Here is a 21,612-nt window from a genome sequence, read left to right as displayed (position 1 = left end):
GGATCCCACATACAGACCGGCCACTCACTGGCTGAGCGAGGGGCGGGAGCAACACCGAGGGTTGCGATCCCGTGGCCGGTCCCGGTCCAGTACGGGTGCGACACTGAGGGTTGCGATCCGTTGCCGGTCACGAAAAAAGACAAAAAAAAGGGGGAAAAAAAAAAAAATATATATATATATATATATATATCAGGAGTTTTGGAACCATCTTGAGTTCAAATTCTGGCTCTACCACTAACTAATTTGGATCAGTTAGTCAGCCATTCTGAACCTTTGTTTCTTAGTGTTTAAAATAAGGATAATAATATCAACTGGCAGCTTAATGAGAAATAGGGAAAAAAATAAAAACCAATAAAAACAAGATTTCATCTGAGATAAATGAGACTACATGGCAAGGTATTTTTCAAGAATGGTGCCGTATATGTACTGTTGGCATGATTAAGACACATGCCCTACCCTACAACTTTTTATAATCCATTTGTAGACGTAACTTTTCTTATTAGCAGACAAAATTAGGTTTACACTTGAGTATTATTATTAGAATAATAGCTATGCCACCGTGTAGATCAGAATATTGAGGAAAAGTAAACTTTTATAGTCCATAATCTGATGAAACACACCTCAAAAGGTTAAACAAACATTCTACAAGGGAAAGCGATTTGACCTGGAATTTGATATGGTTCATTTCCACATCAAGATCAAACAGATTAATTAGCTGCTTTTTAACTAAATAAATTCCGGTTGCTTTGGAGAATGAGCACCAGAAAAAGAAACTTCAAAACTCAGCACTAGCCACTTGTCTCTCTAGATCCCTTCAATAGTTAGGCTTTCCAGGTTCAATTAGCAAATGATAGAAAGAAATGTTCAGGATTTTGGCTGGCAATCTGACACTCTCAGGCCTGATTCCTTCTTGCAGTGTAACGGAAATTCCTGTGCCCGTCCCTTACTGGCTGCAGACTCCCTGCCAGCCTACGTGAAGGCCACCGCCAGCCTCAGGGCAATGACCCCCCTAGCCGCAATCTGCACTCAACCTGAACATTTCCTCTTGCCTTCATCCAACAGCAGGATGAACTGCCACTTGGCAGTTGGGTGCCTACTGGTGAGAACAACAGCCCCTCTGAGCCAGACTTGGTGGAATCATTTTGGGGAAGAGGAGACGAGAGAAGACACCAAACAAATGACAGCCCAAATTCTTTTATTCAAAATAATTTCATTAGTTCATGCAATTGATGACAGCAAAACATATGAAATTAATAAAAACTTTTTTCTAATGAAGCAAAGAGACTTGTAATGTGGTTTTGCAAGGGCTCTGAAGTTTCATTTAAACAAAGAGTTTCCTGAAAATCTGTAATGCAAAAATTGTCTCATTACCATCACACAAAAGAATGATCATCCCCCCCACTGCCATGACTTCCTACTCAGAACTGTATTTGAAGAATAGATTTACCAGAAGCATCTGGAGAAAGAGTCTCTGGGCATTTTTTCCCCCCAGTATGGGTTGAGAAAAAAAGCATATAATTACATATACAGCCACTCTGCCACTGAAAAGGATTAACAGATAAAGCTGTTTCTCCCCTTCTGGTCTCTCACAATGAGTAAACCTAGCCTACAACAATAGCAACAAAACACCATAAGTGATTTGGATAAGTTTCTAATTCCACGCATGCATGGTCTATAAAAAAATCAAACCCTCTTTAAAGAAATCAAATGACTTTACTAAAAATGTAAGTAGACCTATTACATATTTAATATCCCAGCCTCTCTAGTCCACTCCTGTTCTGCTTGATTTTCCTGAGAATTTGTTTGGTATGAACAGAAGCTTCTGTTCACTGAGCTGGGATGGTAATGTGGGGAGCAATAGAACAAAATGGCTTTCAGGAAATGGGAAACACGGGAAAATGTGGCCAATGTAAATGATTTCCAAAATCTGTAAACCCAAGTCTACCTACCTACTGGCCTTGATGCTAACGCAGGAAAGCTGATGCCAATCCAAGAATGAGACCCATATGCTAGACCTCAATCTGCCCCGGTTTTGTTTTGGGACAAACAACCCATCAAACACCAGGAACTAAGGTTTACACTACAAAAAGCTATCCAGCAATCATATAGAGAGCCTGCAACAGTTAAGAAAATCAGGAAATCAAACTGCTGTTATCTCCAGAGAAGAATCCTCAGTGAGAGGGACTTATTGTACCTTAAAGAAGCCTAAAGGACCAAGAGAACTGAAAACTAAGAGTTTTCTCAATATCTATGTCAGATGGTCTCCACATTCTCCCTGTCGCCTTAACTGAGTATTTGAGGACCATCCTTGACTAATTCTCTTGGTAATTTTCCATATCCAGTTTCCGTAACTTAAAAACTTAACCATACTTTAAAAGTGCTGATGGCTCTTCCTTTTAAATGTTTCCCTTTTCTCCAACTGTACTGCCACCCACTCAGTCACCTCACACCTGGAGCAGTGACACCATCTGGGTTGTTCTCCATGATTTCTAACTCTCTGACCTACACACACACAAACGTACACAAGTGCACACGCACGCACATACATGCAATGTGCACTACTACCACACCACCTGTCCTAAAGCTGTACTAGAGGCAGGGAGGCTAGGGGAGGCTATTACAATAGTTACCTGAGAGGTTACAAAGGCTCAAAAGCAGAAGACAGATAAAAGTTATAAAAATAGAACTTTTAATCTAAGGCACCTTGAATGTCATAATACTACCTAACAATATGACCCTACCTGAGGCAAAATTTCCTCACCTATAAACTGAGAGAAGTCGATTAGATCAGTGGTTTCTCAACTTAAGAATGCTAGGAGTTCATGGTAGTCTGGGGAGAATTTTCAAGTGTCACCACCAGAAGAAAGATAAGCAGGTTAGCTCAGGCTTCTTTGCCCTCAATCAGCTACACTTGTATCTGATCTAAGTAGTGGGCTTCTGTGTAAGATCAACTAAGAAAATGTCCTACAATAACTTTTTAAAAATAGACAAAGCCACTGAAGGTCTAGATCAGATAAAAAATTAAAGTCTCATCTCACTAATATTCCATGATACCTTGACTTTTTGGAGCCTATTAGAGAGTAACAAGAAGCCCTCTCTGAACCTTTTCAAATAAGCAAATTCAACGTACTGAGCAGTGGTTGGAACATGTTTGAGTATTGAGCATCAAATGGGATGTTGACACCAGTGATGGGAAAATCATGCCACAAGATTTGCTCCTAAGCAGTTTCACAAAGAGTCCCTTTCTCCAGTTCCTACCAAGCTAGGAGAACTTCTTCCACCAAGAAACAAACAAGTGTTTTGGTTTGGGGTTTCTGTTTTTTTAATATCTGTCTGCATACTGGCATCCCCCACCAGCCTCTGCAAGAGTGTGGCCCGGAAAGGCTACAACATGCAGCCCAGTCTGGCCTAAAGCATCCTCTCAGATGTCTGAGGCAGACTGGGTCTCGCCCTACAAGTTAACTCCTGCTGATAAGAAACCTTCCTAAGGCCAAACAAAGCACAGTTTGATTCCTGAGGCATTCTTCATGCCTGTTTTTCTTCCTCCTCCTCCCTTCCTATAAGAAAGGTGTCTTTTAAATATATCTACAAGGAAACCTGAACAGTTAGGCACTTTCCCCTCTTAACTGGTTCCTTATTCCACTGGTGATTCATGCCCGCGGCCGGCTCCTCCCTCAGCACACTGAGGCAGCTCTGTTCTGCGCAGTTGTGGGAGGCCACGTCAGCAGGAAACAGCACTGGCTGCCAGGTCACATTCGAGACTGTCTGGAGCAAGGCAGCATGCAGCACATGCAGGACAGGCTGCCCAAGCGCAGGGAGCGCTCAGCCTGGAAACAAGGCTGGCCTCGGGGCACCACAGCCACACAAGCTTAGGGGACAGACAAAACACTGCAGTTTAGAGTTTCCCTGTTTCTAAATGTTCCCCAAATGCTTCCAGTTAAGAGTTATTATTCTCCCTTCTTCTTTTCTTAGAGGACTTACTGTACTGCATCCAAATTCATATTTGGAAAAGGCTGCCACCAGCCAAATCAAACTTCGTCGTGGCTTTCTGGCTCGTGAGTCTGACAGAGAAAATTCTGCACACCCAACCAACCAATCTCAGCAGCCCCAACATGCGTGAGTCAGGATGGAAAACCTGACCTAAGGGGCTGACACAGAAAAGTGGTCACCACAGGTCTTTTTTCTTCCAAACACACAGAGTGAATACAGTAAACAATGAAGCCATGCTAGATGTCATCAAGATACCTCACAGGATGGATTCATGACAAGTGGCAAACGAACTGCTCTGTACAAAGAGATATTCTGAATAAATGACAATACTGTATTTTACGTAGCTGGCTCAGTGAGTTCTGAAATCAATCCCACTCATGTAAACTAATATGATTAAGGTTAAACAGCTGGGATCCTATGCACCTGGGATACCTAAAAGTTTGTTAATTCACTGCAAATTTAAACCAGGGACCCTGTTGGAAGAAGAAAAGTGATTTCTCTGAGAAACCTTATGAGTTGAGGGCTTTTCCCTCTCTACTCACACAGGAAGGGCTCCTTATGTGATAACCCAAAAAGTCAAAACTTTCTCTCCAAAAATACCAGGTTTGCTAAAGAAAACAGCTCTTCCCAGGGAGAATATGAGAAGGAGAAGCAGGAGAGAAAGGAGATGAAGATGGTAGTTCAAGACACAGAGAAAGGTGTGTAAATGAGAGAAAAGACACTGGATGGAGGACAGACAGAAAGCAACACAAGACAAACACTGTGGACACAGCAAAGGCGGTCTGATCCTAACAGTTCTGGCAAGCACTGAACTACTACTCAGAGGAAAGGAGTTAAGTGCCCCCCACACACAATCCAAATGTAAAAGAAAGAAAGAAGTTTCTAAGAGGAGTCTACAGCCACACAGGCACTAGGAGCAAAACAGAAAAGGAAGAAAACCACACAGAGCCAGGAGGCCACATGTGGCTGCAGAACCAACTTTTTTGTGAAGAGGAACTGGCAGCCAAAACAAGTCAAAATGTTATAGGTACTTAGAGATTTAGTGACATAAAAGATATCCCTTTTTATTTTTCAACCATTGGTAAAAATGAAGAAGCCCAACCAACAGCAAATCTAAACTGAGTGGTCATGTCATCAGAACTGGTCTTCAGACAGGGATTGAGTATCCATAAGTGTGTATCACCAGTACCTCTATTTATGGGGAAGAAAGAAAATATTAGATACTGCTACCTTTTAATTTACTGAAAACCAAATATTTCAAATTTAATTAGCTACCAGAGGCTTTAATATATAATATTTTCATGAAAGAAAAATTCCCTGTTAAGATAAAACTTTAAAAACCTCTCAAAAATAAAAACTACCAAATCTCATATGTTTCTTGCACATCTGGAATAAATTTAATTAGTTATTATGCAAGTTAAGTATTTAGAGGCAGATGGGTTAGATCCAAAGGTAATATATCTCTTGGTTAACACCGTAGACATAAAAAGAAGGGGGTGGGGGGAATAAAAAAAGAAAGCTAAATATTTTCCATATAAATCTTAGAAGCACATGATTATTTTGCTCAACTGGGTTGTATTGTTTGCAATACAACAGCAAACAAGTGGATGAACAATGGGAGAGCCTTGAAATTTTTTTAAACTCAAAGCATAGCTTTTACCAAAAGTTTAGACAAAACAGAACAGACACAAGTGGTAAGAATGGCAAACATGCACATAGAGACGTGTGTGTGTGTGTGTGTGTGTGTGTGTGTCTACACACAAATATGCATACATATACACACACATAAAAAAATTAATAAGCCTTTTGGCATAATGCAACAGAGACATTTGGTGAGAAGCTAAAAAACTAACAAAAGAGTACCCGCAACGTTATGATTTGTATATAAATCCTCTAGGGCATATTTAGAAGTGACAATGTTTAAAAAACTTAATCATATTCCTACAACTGAAAAGTAGAATAGAAAGCTATCACAATTTTTTCACACACACATATGAAATATGTAAACACAATATTAGGAAAAAAACAATTTTTAAAGATCCAACTAATTCTGAATAAGAAATTAAAAACTAAATTATTGCATTTCATTGACTCCAAGTAACCTCTTTTCACATTTTAACATCTCCCAAAAAAAGGAATGCATTTGCGATCAACAGCAACTCAGCTTAAATGATGATGATTTCTCTTTTGCAGAGATATGTAAAATAATGGTGTATTCTTATATCAATGGCATGGTAAATTTGATGAAATTATAGCAAATAATCCTAAGGAACCAAAACAGAAAGGACAACTGAGTGTCATATTCCAGAGATGAAAGACAAGGAGCAAGGCAGCCCTATCTGGTTCAACGCATAAGAAGTAGACTTGTTGCTGTGGCTAGCCAACACACACAGAGACCCTTCTTCTGCGGCAGTACTCCTAGGATGAGAAAGTACCACTTTTGGTGTGTTTTAGGACTTTCTTCATTCACAAATAATTCAATACTCTAAACATTAGATGAAATAAAAATAAAATGCACCAAAAAATTTTTTTCGGAAGTGCAATGTAAACTAAATACTTACGACACTATCTTTAAACATACACTGGGAACCCATTACAGCTAAATCTCTGTTGATGGGACCCAGGCATTGGTATTTTTTTATAATCCCAGATGATTCAAGCCAAGGTTGGCAACCAGTGATATAAAGCATCTGGCATACAAAACATATACATTTTTTCGTAAGTGGCAATATTAGAAACAGAAAAAAACACTGGGTAATTTTCGTCCCTTTTGCTACTAGTCAAGATTAACATATGCTAATGAGATTTCAGGGAAATTCATGCAGTATCTAAAGTAAGAGCCTCAACTGATAATTCAACATTTCACTTTCCAAAAGAAAATCCTAGATAATGAAGCTCTTGAAATCTGCCCACACTTGATCCTATTTAAGTAAAGCTTTAGTATTTTCATGAAAATTAGGGACATGTAAATGGCAGAGAACTTCAGAGAAATTAGTGAGAACGGAAAGAGAAAATGAGAGGGAAAATTTTAGAAATTATCTGGTCCAATCTTCCTATTTTAAGGTGAGAAAACTGAGGCCCTGATCAATAGAACCAGACTGAATGGAAAGGAAGTTAAATCTATTTATCAGGGACTCTCAGAGCCAGGAAGTTTTGTCAGGTTTCTTCATTTAAGAGAAGAGAAAAATTAACAATATAATCAATTTATTTCTACTGTATGAGTTTGAGTTCATCGGCCTTTGATGTGAACCTAAGTCAATTTAAAAAAAACAACAGTTACACAAAACAGAGGGTCTGTGGAAGGTGCACAGTTAATGAGATTTGTATCAATGAAGGGAAATAGGCTTGAAACAAGTTTAAAGAGGCCAGATTAGTAAGGCTATTTCACCCTTCCTGTTGAGCCATTTCCTATGTCTCCTAAATACATTATCCAGAGCTACATTTCAGCACTTTGGCTCAAATTTTAAAGACTCATTTTCTTCAAAGTCTGTTCTATGGTTAATTACTTGCCTTCTGACTACTCTGGATATAGCCAAGAAACAGGTAGAATGCACCTGTTGTTTTTGAGTTACATCTGAGATGGAGGCTGGCATTCTATTCACTTCTGAGGAATGTTAATTGCTGATACCAGCATGACAGGTGCAATGAGGAATAGAAAAATGATCAATAAACAACCCAGAGAACAGCAGCAGAACTCAGAGACTGTGAGAAAACTCCTCAGCGTTGTAGCTATAATTACTAATAATCGATCTGAAAATCAATGATTTGACCCTTGAAATAGACTTTTTAAAACAGGGCCCAAAGTTCTAAATTTCTACAATGGTCCCCTGTCCACATGGGGGAAAGAAAAAAAGAATATGTATAATCCTGTTTTCCATATTGCTGTGGTCATTCACTAACTCAGTTGTCTCCCATGGCTGCTTCTTGTCTCTTCTGTAGGCAGAGTTCCTCAGTTCCAGATCATTACTGTGTGGAGTCCTATCTATTTTGAATTCTGAGTCACTTCCTTTCCCTCCAGTTTTATGCGTTAAAGCTTTCCTGTTTCTTCAGAGTACTTTACAAAGTGAAGCCAACTTCCTTATCGGTCCACCTACTTTTAATCCTCCCCTTTGGCTTTTTTACTATGACCAAGTTGACTGGGAAGAAGGGATGTGCTTGCTTAGTACTAGAATATAATGTGTGATATTACCTGTTGGGAAAATATAGTAAAATGGTCAGGGCCCCTTGGATGTTCAGAACCTTGCCAAGCATTTGCTATAAATATCCACATGCACCCAGGTGTTCCTTGATTATTGTCTAATGTAATTGCACATGTGCACCCAGGTGTCCTGGGTTATGGACTTAAGTATAAAGGACAAGTGACCCTGATCCACAGGGCCCCCCACCCCCGAGATCCCCCAGGGGGGCCATGGGGAGGCCGCTATTTCTGCTGGAGGCTGTTGCCGCCAGTGCCACCAGTATGCCCCGAGAGGCTGCCACTGCTCCTGCTGAAGAAGCTGAGGACTGAGCTCATGTCATCTGCCAATGGCTCCCAGGATCTTTCCTAATTACCTAACGTGGACCTGCGTGTGAGAGGTCTATGACCCAGTGTCTATGACATATGAGAGGTCTGGTGACTCAGTCTGTACAATGCGTTTGAAGGGTCTGAGCCCTAGCCCTGACAGCACAGAAATGAAAATTTACTATAACTAAAATAATGATATCTTTTGGCTTTAGTTATGAATGGCCCTCACCAGACAATTAGCATAGCTATTGCTTAGCCCAACATGTATTCTCATTATGTGGAAACTAAGACATAGAGAAGAAAAACAAATTCCTAATGAAATGGTGACTGAATTAGGAGATGTAAACTGAAGACTGAAATATAAATTCTCAAGCCCCACCCACCGCAGACCCAAATAAGAAACCCTGGGAGAGGAACCACCAACTGCTTTTAAGAAGCGCTTCAGGTGATTTTGATCCATGCTAACTTGAGAACCAAGGTTCTACCAACTGATTGTCGGGGTCTAACGCTGAACATCATATCCTGGATTCATCTATTGTGGGGACCACCCAAGTCAAGTGACAAAATGTTTCCTGGGCATCTACACAGTTCAAAGTACTAAGCTAGATTTATAAAGGGAACAAAGAAGGAAGCAACAGTCTTAGCCCAATTCTTTCATAAAGGCAACTGAAAAGCACTCAAAGATACACTAAGAAAAATGCTTCTATTTTGATCTTTTTAAGCTCCACTCTTATTTGTTCCCAAGGACTTTTCTTCCTTTGATGCCTAGGCCTCCTCTTCTTATCAACTTGGAATAGAAATTATAATCTGCTAATACTTGGAAACTTTTTAAATAAAGTGAAAATGTGGGAACTCATAGCCAAAAAGACATCATAAAACTGGTGTAAACCCTGGCTCTACATTGCATGTAAAGTGTCCATAAAGGTGTTATATTTAAATTATGGAATGCTGCATATTAACTCAGACACAAAAAGACTTGCCTACTTGAAAAAAAACAACTTTCCTCTCCAAATTGCAAAGTGCGGGGGCTTGGGGGAGATATCCAGCTGCACTAGAAATGTGGGGTATATTCAAAGAACCCAAAACCAGGAGTCACAAAGGAAATTCCACTGTGGGCAATCCTGAGGCTGTTTTTCTCCATATCTACATGGGCCCAGAAAGACATATTAAAACATACTCCCCATTTACTCAACTATCTTCACATCCTCACAAATACTGTGTAAAATACCTCCCAAGTCACTAAAAACACTCTTCTAGAGAAGGAACACCCAAGTTGAGGAGCAGTAAAAAAATATTTTTAAAACCATTTTTTAAAAAAAAATGTTTGCCTTTTCTACTCTCACCCAGGCTCCCCTCCTACCTGTCCTCCCTGCCACCTGTCTCACCGCCTCCCTGACCACTTCAATCACCCTGTTGATAGAGGAAGAGAAAAACTACTACACCAACTTCATTTAACTCAGTAACCAGCTTATTTACAACTTAAAGTGCACACTAATCCTGGGTCTGACAGAGTTTAGTACTACAAATAAACACTGTAATATTAACTTGCTAATGCATAATCTAAATTAAAATATTTGCTAATGATACCAACAAAAAATATAAAGCCTGGCAAAAAAAAAGTTGGTGTATTTTTTTACTATTAGCTTTATATCTTTTACTATTAGATAGCCTTAAAAATATTTTCCAAGGTGTTCCCAGACTATTATCCACCCCCCCCCAAAAAGTCATTAAAATAGTGAGTATAATAATGATTCCATCATGCTTTTTACAGGTAAGAGAAGCTAACCCATATATTGGAGTTCTTCAGAATTATTGTTTCTGGAAACACATTCACGTCTGCATTTGTTATCTTAATTTGAGGAACTGAGAGTAAAAATAACCAAATTTAACTATCTAAGCACAATAAAAAATAATAAGAATTTCTGTGAATAACCTAAGAGAATTCTTCCATCATTTTTACATGAATCTTTAACATGTAATCTTTAATCTTTTACTGCTATGGTCTGAATGTTTATGTCCCCCCAGAATTCATATGTTGAAATCCTAACCTCCAATGTGATGGTATTAAGAGTTGGGGCCTTGGGAAGATGATATGGTCATGAGGGTGGAGCCCTCATGAATGGGATTAGTGCCCTTATAAAAGAGGCCCAAGAAAGACCGCTAAACCTTTCCAGCATGTCAGGACACTGAGCAAAAGTACCATCTATGAACCAGAAAGCAGGCCCTCACCAGACACCAAACATGCCAGAGCCTTGATCTTGGACTTCCCGGCCTTCAGAAGTTTGAGAAATAAATTTCTGTTGTTTATAAGCCAACCAGTCTAAGATATTTTTGCTATAGCAGACTGAACTAAGAGAAGTATGTTAGGAAATGATTTTCCTTTATTCTGAATGCCTAGTATGTGCAAGAGGCACTGAGATACAAAAATGACTAAGATTTGACCCTTAACCTTAAAGAACTCAATCCAGTCATTTTTAAAGACACTTCTAACATGAATTCTTGTATTTTAAGTTATAAGAACAAGTGTAAAAAATACAGAAAGAATAAAGGAGGAACTAAAAGACTACAAGCTGTGAAATAAAATGTGGCATACAATGGAGGTAACATGACACTGTTTGCTCTTCTGAATTATCTGACATGCAAGGATCTATGACATTTAAAGAACTCCAAGCAGTGGTACCTTCAGGGATGACATTTTAATCATTGTTTAACAAGCCTGAAAGGCAAAAGGGTGCAGAAGCTAAACTCCCAATGCATGGCTTTTAAATATATTATTTTGAAGTATCAGGACTGAAATGTGAAGACACCTAAAAAATACTAAGAAATAACTCAAGTTCACATAAGCTTTCTGAAATGTTTTAAAATGATAGGTAGCACAAATGAAGGGTAGTTCAATGTCTACCCATAATGAAGACCTGGAGTTTAATAATGATTCCCATTTACTGGGCCCTTACTACAACTCAAACTAATCATAGTGCTTTCTACACAGTATCACATTTAATCCTCACACCAATCCTTCCAAGACAAATTATTATTCCAATTCTACTGTTAAAGAAATTGAGGTGTAGAGAAGTAACTAATTTTATAATATTACAACTAACATGCAGGAGATTTCTAAGACAGGCAACCTCACTCCAGGACCTATATATGCCTTACTGCCCCTCAGTACTGCCTAAGAGCAAGGTGCACTAAATAAAGATTTTTAAAATGACGGAATTTAATGGAAACGTAAAAGGCAAGATCTAAAGAAGGGGAGGCATATTGAGAGAAACTGCTTTATCAAGTACTAAAAGAGGTTATAGCCTGTCTGAATACAGCTACTCACGCATGGTATGAGAGTTAACTGCTATTATCCAAAAGAAAAGTAACAACTGAAGCTTCAACTACAGCAAAACTTACTTTAAATGCATGGAACAGAGGATTCATTGTTTTAACTACAATCCTACACCTGAACAGCATACACATTCCCATAAACCTTCATCTGAAATGTTTGAACTTGTGCCATCACTGGCAATCCCAGGAAAGCGAGCCTATTATAAATAAGCAATGAAATGGAGGCTATATGCACAAGCAGGACAGTCATGTCATTGCCCACAATCATTCAGTCTCTTTAAGAAAAAAACAATAAGCAAAACTGTGTACATTATTAGATGATGATAATAACGGCACTTACAATGAATTATCTCACAATACTATCAGATAGGTACTATCACTGTCCTCACTACAAGAGAAGAAACTGAGGCTAAGAGGTTAAGCAAATGGCAAGGGATTTTAGTAGAGAGCCTTTACCCTGAAAACTTAATACCAACTAATCTTTACATCTAACAAATCAAATCACTAAAACTCTACTTGAAGAAAAAGACCAAAGAAAGTCTGATAATATAACATTGGATGAGGTTTTGCCTAATAGTTTAAAATTCCTTAATTATGGAACTATAAGAATAGATATAAATAATTAATATAAATGGGAAGAGCAGGAGGAGAAAGGCAGAAAGCCACAAACACACTGGGTACCACTCTTGAGAGAGATTTAAAACCTCCTGGAAAAGCATCATAATTTGGCACTGACGTACCCTAGCCTTATGACAGTTGTACATACAGTTATAGGCTTTCCTCTTACCATTTCCATAAATCAGACTTTCTGCTCTGGGACCATCAGTATTTACCAGCCCTTGTGGAGACCACCCTACTGGTAAACTTCCAGTTACTCAGCAACAAGCTGTTGTCTGTAAAGGAGCTTATCAGGTCAGCATATGGAATGCCTATTTGTAACTAATAGCTTTGTATCAGTCCATGTTTGGAGGAAAAGCTAAATTATGTACAAAATAAAGCCCCCAAACAATTCAGAGATCAGGTGCACTCCAAAGCTGAAAGTGATTTTTCTCTAATATTTCATGGGAAAATATAAATCTAATGATGGAGAATGAAAAAATCTTCCAGTAAAGCAAATACATACACACGCACATGTAGGTAAATGTGTTTATTGTGTACACACAAGATTGATTTGTCTTGAAGCTAACATTTAAGAGTTATAAGATAAGCTGGGAAGCTGACAGAGTAATTCAGATTTTCCTAGAAATTCAGGCTCTCAGCTTAGAGCCTCCCTGGAGGACTGTGAACTAATTCTCATCAAATATAGCTTTGGATCAATCAGAAAGGCGGGCATGATATTAGGGCTAGCCTGGGCAAAAGACTTGGTATTTTCAAATCAAAAAGATTTTCAAATGAGGCCTAATTGTTCACAAGAACATCTCAGCTTATTAGCGATCCCTCACAAACCCCCCCAAATGCAAGAGAAATGGGTTTTCAAGGCAGTTCCTTGTGTAGAAAAACAAGCTCCCAAAACCCTAATCTTGTAATGAAAAGAAATATTGCCATTTATAATACAGACATTCTATAATTAAATACAGCCAAATAATCAATTCTGTATCCAATGTAATAAAAGTATGTAAAGACTTAGAAGAATTTAACACATTCATACTACCATAATTCTATTTTCAAACTACCCAAATATTTCTGATCAAAATATTGGTTGCAAATTTAAGGCAAGGATTCACTTCAGCCTTTGAAGACAGCCTTCATTTGCAACACGTCATCTTCTTGGGTTTTAAGCTAATAAAACAGGAATTTCTCATTTATATGCAGAGTTTGCATTAAAGGAGTAGACCATATAGAAACTTTGCTGTTGAAATTACAGTCTACCAAGTCAGCTTGTAAAGCCAAACTATGACACCATTCATGTGATTTCACAATAAGCAAAGCAAGAGACAACCAAGTCATAAAATTCTTAGAAAGAATGACAGGTCAGTGTTTTAATGTGCCAAAGAAGTCTAAAAAGTGCACTTTACCAAATAAAAAAAAAAGAACATCAAGGCCCCTGTGACATTCTGGATGCTGAATCACACATGGAGGAGAGGGGGAGGGAGACAAATGAGGAAATTCAGAAATGTGGAACAGCTCTCAATGGTGTCATTCACAGAGCCATTGCGCAGAGCGTGGTGTTCATCAGTGATACAGTTCCCACACTCACTGGGGCAGGGGAGAATTAGACACAGAGCTGAAGAAGGCTGAAGGAGAATAAGTTAAGAAGAGGAAAAAAGCTTCACATTCTAATAGCTTCAAAGCTACAGCCATCTCAGAGGAGGGCTCTCTCAGAGTTTCCCTCTCACCATACACTCTGCGGTTATTTAGTCATTTCAGGGTCTCAACCCACTTAACACAAGCTAGCTGAGCAAATGGCCATCATAAAAGATACCTAAATTACTGGGCAAAAGCCATTAGCAATTAAGTATCTTTAAATATTATTAATTAAAATAATGCTGCTTCCTGAACATTTTACTTTAATCTGTTTTTTCTTATATCACCATGACATTCTTCTATTTTCTTCGAGCTCATAATATGTATATAACAGTCTTAAAACAAATAAAATTGCATTATTAATATAAGGTCACTATGAAAGTTCTTTAGAATTTAAACATGTTTCTCTAAAGGAAACTGATTAGCTTCAATTATCAATGCAACTTGAAATTTGAAAGTTCTTCTATAGATCCCTTAGAGATGACTAAAAGCACACAACAAAATGTCTTTAAGCTCCCACCAGAATAGTAAAATTAAAAAATAAAAAATCATGCCTGATGTAACACAAAGATCAGTCAAGAGTCCAGTTCGTAATCATCGGGCTGCATGGCTGCAGAGTGGGGAGGAAGATATACTGTTTCCTGTCACAACCAAATTCACAGTCTAATTCAAGGGCTAAGGAAAGGGTTACACATGACCAGACTGTGTAGTGCTACTTCTACTTGCTCCTCCAGAATTCAGAGAAAGGTCAGGATGAGCTGCAGTGGTCTGGGAGGGCTCTTGGAAGAGACAGACTTAGAAACTTAAAGTTTGGCATTTGTTTTGGTTGAAGGATATTACAGGGAGCAGAGAAATGGCCCAGATAAAAAGATGGCATGTGTGGACAGGAAGGAAGGTTGCATTGCCAGCACCTCAGCCCAGACAAGAATATGAAAATAATGGCAGAGACCCGCAGCTGCCCTCTATTAATTCCTGAATTTAAGCAAAGGCAAGGATTTGTGTTGATTGCTAAGATTCTTTTCTCCTAACAATTGGCTCTTTATACAATTTCAACTGGCCTAGGAAAGAAAAATCTTTATATAGGATACCATAGGTATAGTGCTGCCTCCGAGTAAGAACAAACTATAACCTTTTCTGACCCCTCTGAGACATATGATTCACGTTTCATGCAAACTGTTGAGAAATATTCCATTAGAAATGAATCTGCTTTCACAGCATATTATGTTTCCTGTGTTTATCTTCCTTCATTATCACCAAGGACATTCCCATGAAAACAAAATCTTTTTTCCCCAGAGTAACTATATTCTTCAATATTAATTTGTTTTCAACTTCCAAGCTGCCTTTTAATGACATCACAATGAGCTCCTGGGGTCTTTCTAGTGATGTCATAAATGTCCTATGGAGAAAATTATTAGGCTAACAAATTCAACTACAAGCAAAGGTGGTTGACCTTATATGGTATGATTTCAAAGTTTCCAGGAAGTCTCAGCAACCGACTCTACTTCCTAGCCCTAACTCCCCAAAGCAGTCCTTAACCTGCTGACTAGTGTTGAAATAGCAAAGTTATCAGGCTGACAGTTTCAACCACGGCATAAGCAATGGGTGACTTCAAAATTTACAGGAAGGCCAACCACCACTACCCATGCTGGGCGGAGAGGGGAGAACCAACACACCTCCCCACCTACTGGCTGGTGCTGAAAGAGCATAACTAGATCTTCGCTCTCTTAAAGTTAATCCTCAATAAAATGCAAGTGCTTCTTTCAGAAGTTTCCATTACAATATGACTCAATTTCAGATCCTTTCCTACCAGGTATTTAAAAGACAATCAGAAAAAACCCCCCCTCCCCCCCCCCCCCCCCACCCCCACCAGTTCTCTCCCATTGTTCTCCTTTCCCAGTAGCTGGAACTGGAAGTCCCACCAGGGAAGCTGAGCCCACTCCAAATCTGAGCCCAATCTTGACTTTGGGCAGAAAGTAAGGAGTAGTTCTAAACCAATACTCCCTGCAGCACACTGTCTACTACTAGTCCAACCCTAAACTAGTACACCTCAGTTCTGTTAACAAGGTGCTTGTGTCAGTCTTATTCCCAAAACACAGTCTCCACCTTGCACTTTTGTTTTGCAAACCATCTCTGTCCCATCCCGGTTTGAGTACTCATCCTGGTATCCTGTTACTACAGGAACAGGAACCCACCTTGCTTTTGTCACATGCCTGAGGAGAATCGAGTCCCCCCTAAAGTAAAGCCACAGAGCAGGGCAATAAGGAAATCATACCCTGGAGTCAGACAAACCAGGAATGAAAACTCAACCCTGCCTCTTTCCAGCCATGTGACTCTTACACAGGCCACAGCTTCCTCATGTGCACCTATCATACTCCCTACATGAGAGAATGCATGGCACGGCCTATGAGCTCAATACATGTTAGCAATGACACAGATGTTAATCACGGGAGAGTGAGGATGATCTAACAACTTGTGTTGGAATTTACAAACATATTGCCTATTCTCACATTCCACGTTCCTATGCTCTACTCCTCTGGAGCAAAGCATTCACTAACACACTGGAACTCCAATGAAGACGTTTTTATTTTTGCCTGGGTGACTGCCTGTTATGCATTAGTGGCAACCAATGGGTGTGGACTTTGAATTCAGCCTGCCAGGCTGACTTTCCTTCCAGTTTCTGCAGTTCATCCTATTGCGCCAGTGCTTCCCAAACTCTAGCAAAGCATGTGTTTCCAGCTCCTGGTCCCTCTCATTTCTCCTGTACTATTTCAATTAATTGGGCCAGGTACCACCATACCTCAAACAAAGATAACCACACTTTCTGGGTCTTCAGAAGAGAACAAAGAATAGGAAGGAGGGCTGGGGAGCCAAAGATAAATGGTTCCACAATTCTACCTTACTCAAAGGCATTTCTGAAATCACTGGAAGGGTGTTAGTGTCACCTATCTCCAGGTATCATCATGAATAAATACAAAGCTCCCATTGTGAACAGAGCAATATACTTGCAACATTTCCTGCAGAGTACACCAGTTACTGACATAAACTCAAAAATTTTTTTTAATTTGGGGAAAAAAAAAAAAGCAGTAGGAGAGAAGCTAACTTGATGAATATTTCTTCATATATACATATGCACTTACATATACATATATACATACACTACATATATATATATATATATACATACACGCATGCTCCGTAGACACCAAAGAGTAAACTCAGGTGGCATGAAAGAATGGATTTTAAGTATGTCATACACACATGCTCCGTAGACACCAAAGAGTAAACTCAGGTGGCATGAAAGAATGGATTTTAAGTATGTTGATCTATTCAGCAATTTGCTTTTATAGATTCTATTACAAATACTCAGTTATAGAAGGATATAATCTACCAGCCAATTCATGGGGTTCCAATGTTACCAGAACAGAGGCTCAACTGCTTTCTTACTGAACTAAAAACCTCAGATTTATTCTATATGGTGACTTTTTATATAGTTTTTCTAGTATGATCTTTTTTTTTTTTTTAAAGACACAGTGGATTCTGAGGCTTTAATTGTTGACAATATTTATTTATTATAGTACTACTATTAGGTAGAGGATTCTATATCCCATACCATTTTAAAATATTTATTTCCTCTCTTCCTTGACCTGAAGTTTCTTCATATCATTTATCAACAAAGACTAGGTTTTGTTTTAAAATGGTTTAGAATGCCAAAGATCAAGTTCAGGGACATAATGGTCAGAGAAACGCAATAGGTAAAAAACATCAATAAAATGGTTAAATCATTTCAGACTAACTGCAATTAAAACTCATTAGGCTTGAATCTTCGAAAATACAATTTCTCAAAAAATTTTTTTCTAAATTTTTGTTCATATTGATCCCCCCAAAAAAGCAGTGAAACAGCAGCACGCTCTGCTATTATACAAGGCAACAGAAAAACCAACTGTTTTTATGCAGCTCATTAAGGGATACTAAAAATAAAGGGCCTTTCCCCCATTTGTTTATGTACTGGTAAACAAGTCCAGGTATTTAAAATATGGCCTCTGATCAGATTCCAGTCCAGTCAACAACCCAATATCTCAATTTACATGCCAATTTACCATTTGCCCAATAATTTCAATCACTGCCAAAAAGAGCTGTCATGAATGGTGCCTTCCAACGCTGTAGCGTTTACAAGCCAACAACAGATCTGGATTGACCTTCCTACACAGAAGTCTATATGGATCACAATACCTAAGTCATTTCTTTCCAGAGTGAACTATAGAGAAGAGGCATTATTATTACACAAACTAGAAATTAATAAATGCCCCAGGAGCTATAAAGAACTACAAGGAGCCACCTACACCTGGAACTTAATTAGGGGGGTAAGATCCTGGACTCTGAGCTAATGCTGTAATACGATAAGACTTCTGGAGATCTTGAAAGGTGGCATTTTGCATGTGGGAGGGACATTAATCACTGGGGGCCAATGGATAGACTGTAGTGGTCCCCAGTGACCTGCCTCCTGGTATTCATGCCCTCTTGTAATTCCCTTTCTTGAGTATGGGCTTGACCTACTGACTCCTTCTTGTCCTCTATCTGCTTGCTCTCATAAAGCCAGCTGCCACAATATAAGTACCCTACCCCACCCATGGAGAGGCCCACTTAACAAGAAATGAGGGAAACTTCCTACCAATAGCCCCTAAAAGACTAAATCCTGGCAACAACTACTTGAGTGAGCCTGGAAGCAGACCATCCTCAGACATGTCTTAAGTTGACTGCAGTCCTAGCCCATTCTTTGGCTTTAGCTTTTTGAGAGGTTCAGGGCCATAGGACATAGCAAAACTGCCCATATCCCTGATCCACAGAAACTGTGAGGTAATAAACGTTGTTTTAAGTCACTAAATTTTGGAGTAAGTTGCTACTCAGCAATAAATAACTAACAAATACCCAATACAGATTTTACCATTAAAAGTATCATTTGGATAGCATCACAATATATATTTGAGACTACATGACAGTTAAAAAAGAAGAAAAAGAAAATGCAAGACATTTTACTTCTAGAAAATCATTTGCAAACACGGAGAAAAATCTTACTTCCTTAAAATAATAAAGGACAAATCCTTTGATTAGAATATTTACCAAAAACTTCCTTACCTTGAATGCACTGAAGTGTTCCATCCTCTGCTCTTATTGTAAAAGTCTCACCTGGGTTAACTTGAACAAGAATAACCTGCCAAAATAACACATTAATTTCAATTTAATGCTAGGACATCTGGGATTTTTCTTCAAGTTTTGTTACTTAAATTTATGTACTACATAGGAAGTATGTAGCACCAAGTCATGTATAAGACAAAAGTTACAATATAAATCTTAAAACCGGTTCGAATTTGGGGGTGGGGGACACACATACAGGCATTTGAATTTAGCTAAGTTTCTTATGATGCTACACTAAATTTATGTACTACATAGGAAGTATGTAGCACCAAGTCATGTATAAGACAAAAGTTACAATATAAATCTTAAAACCGGTTCGATTTTGGGGGTGGGGGACACACATACAGGCATTTGAATTTAGCTAAGTTTCTTATGATGCTACATAACTAAAAATCTCAATTTTCAGAAATATTTTCTTTCAAAAGCACAATTCTTTTTTCTCTTTCATGAATTTAGAAACAATGCTTAAAGAAAAAAAAAACTAGAAACTATAGTATACTTATAAAAGAAAACAGCACCCAGAAATGAGATTTTGACTTAACACTGTTACATACTGTTCCCAAGTATCTGTTACTGACCTGGGTTATATGATTCTACTGTATAACAATAGAAGGCAATTTATACGAAAAATGTTTGGAAAAAGAAGTTCTGTGTACAGGATCTTGAAACAATAATGAATAGTATAAAATAAATGAATAATATTATAAATAAGTCACACCAAAAACTCAAATGTTTAAATCTACTACCTAAAGTCAATGTTTTAGATATATGAACATTAATATTTAATATTAGAAGATAACTTCCAAAAGACTAGACCACAAGTGGCAATGGCAAAGTATGTCCTTTCAACAGCCTCAGAGTTTTAGTTCTAATCAAAGAATAACAAAAGGAAAAAAATCACTAGTGTATATCTAATACAAATTAAAAGACATAATCTAAACTTAAAAACTGTAGTTAAAAATCACCATGTGCAAGGTTAACACTATTAAAATAACCTCTACATTATTTATAGAAATTGACAGAATGTCAGTGTCACATTTATCTTACAGTTCTTGGAGCAAGCCTTGCTCCTCCTTGGCTGGAGCCATCAAGCATACTGTTCCCTCTGTCTGTAATGCTCTTCTGTACTCTTCATCTGTGCCTCCCATCCACATTACTCCTTCCGAGACCAGCTAACACCTATTCCTTCTCTGTTTAAGACAGGGCATTCGACTCTTAGGACAGGTTGGGTTGCCCACTACATGTTCTCAAAAAACAAACAAAAAAACCTCTACTTCCCCCTAGAATTTACCATTATAATTAACTAAAGCAATTATTTTAGTTTTAGTGTCTGTCTTTTTAATCTAGGCTCTATAAGGACAAAAATCTGGCCCCATGCCTGGCATAGAATAAATGCTCAATAAGTACTTTTACTGAATGAGTAAAAGTCATAAAACATAAAGAAAACCATTACAAGCAATTATTTTAAATTAGAAATTAAGCATTTATAAGATGCAATATAAAAATCAACTTTATTTAATGTATGTAACATAATTTATCTGTTTTTGGGGCCGGCCCAGTGGTGCACTGGATAGTGCGCCGATTGGGAAGCACGGTGGCGCTCCCGTCCGAGGGTTCGGATCCCACATACAGACCGGTTCCCGTAATGTATGTAACATAATTTATCTGTTTTTTTTAAAACTACTTATTGAGATCAAAGTCATTTCATCTTTAAAAACTAAACCTTTAATAAGTACGTATTTTGCTTCGTCTAATAATTCACCACAGGAGACACTGCTGGAATATTTTGAAAATCAGAAAGCACATTAACTGGAAAAAACAGGATCATTCAGGAAAAAGCAGTTTATGCTTCATTCCTCATGCTTCTCATTATCTTAAATTATAACAGTTATTTTAAGGCAATTTATATTTCCTGTACAATAACTATGTCAATAATCTTTCAGTCTTCAATATTCAAATTCTCACCAATGTAAACATGCTGCGCCATTTTAAAAACTCAAAAGGAAAATCCTTTCATATCTCGAGTGATTAAAACATTTTTACCGCTTTGTTGAAACTGAGCTTTTAAAGTCATTCCTTTAACATTAAATCCTTTGAGTTCACTTTATTTTCATATAAATATAGAGCATAATTCTATTACACTGAAATAAAACAATACTTCAATAAAGAAAACTTTCCATATCTTTTTAAAAGTCCTTCGACCGGGCCGGCCCGGTGGCACACTGCTACAGTGCGCTGCTTGGGAGTGCGGCGGCGCTCCCGCTGAGGGTTCGGATCCCACATACAGACCGGTTCCCGCTCACTGGCTGAGCGAGGTGCGGGCGCAGCTCCGAGGGTTGCGATCCCGT

General features: G+C 38.4%; 1 protein-coding gene across 1 annotated transcript in view; it reads right to left on the bottom strand.

The window, feature by feature from the left end:
* The window catches only part of FNDC3B (fibronectin type III domain containing 3B), a 361,626-nt gene that overhangs the window by 240,297 nt on the left and 99,717 nt on the right, over window positions 1-21,612 (bottom strand). Inside the window, exon 3 of the mRNA XM_008566859.1 lies at window positions 19,205-19,280. Coding sequence (XP_008565081.1) covers window positions 19,205-19,280 — 76 coding nt within the window. The remainder of the gene's footprint in view (window positions 1-19,204; window positions 19,281-21,612) is intronic.

The sequence above is a fragment of the Galeopterus variegatus genome, unplaced genomic scaffold (genome assembly GCF_000696425.1).
Source record: "Galeopterus variegatus unplaced genomic scaffold, G_variegatus-3.0.2 Scaffold272, whole genome shotgun sequence".
NCBI lineage: Eukaryota > Metazoa > Chordata > Mammalia > Dermoptera > Cynocephalidae > Galeopterus > Galeopterus variegatus.
This window is presented reverse-complemented; position numbering and strand designations above follow the sequence as displayed.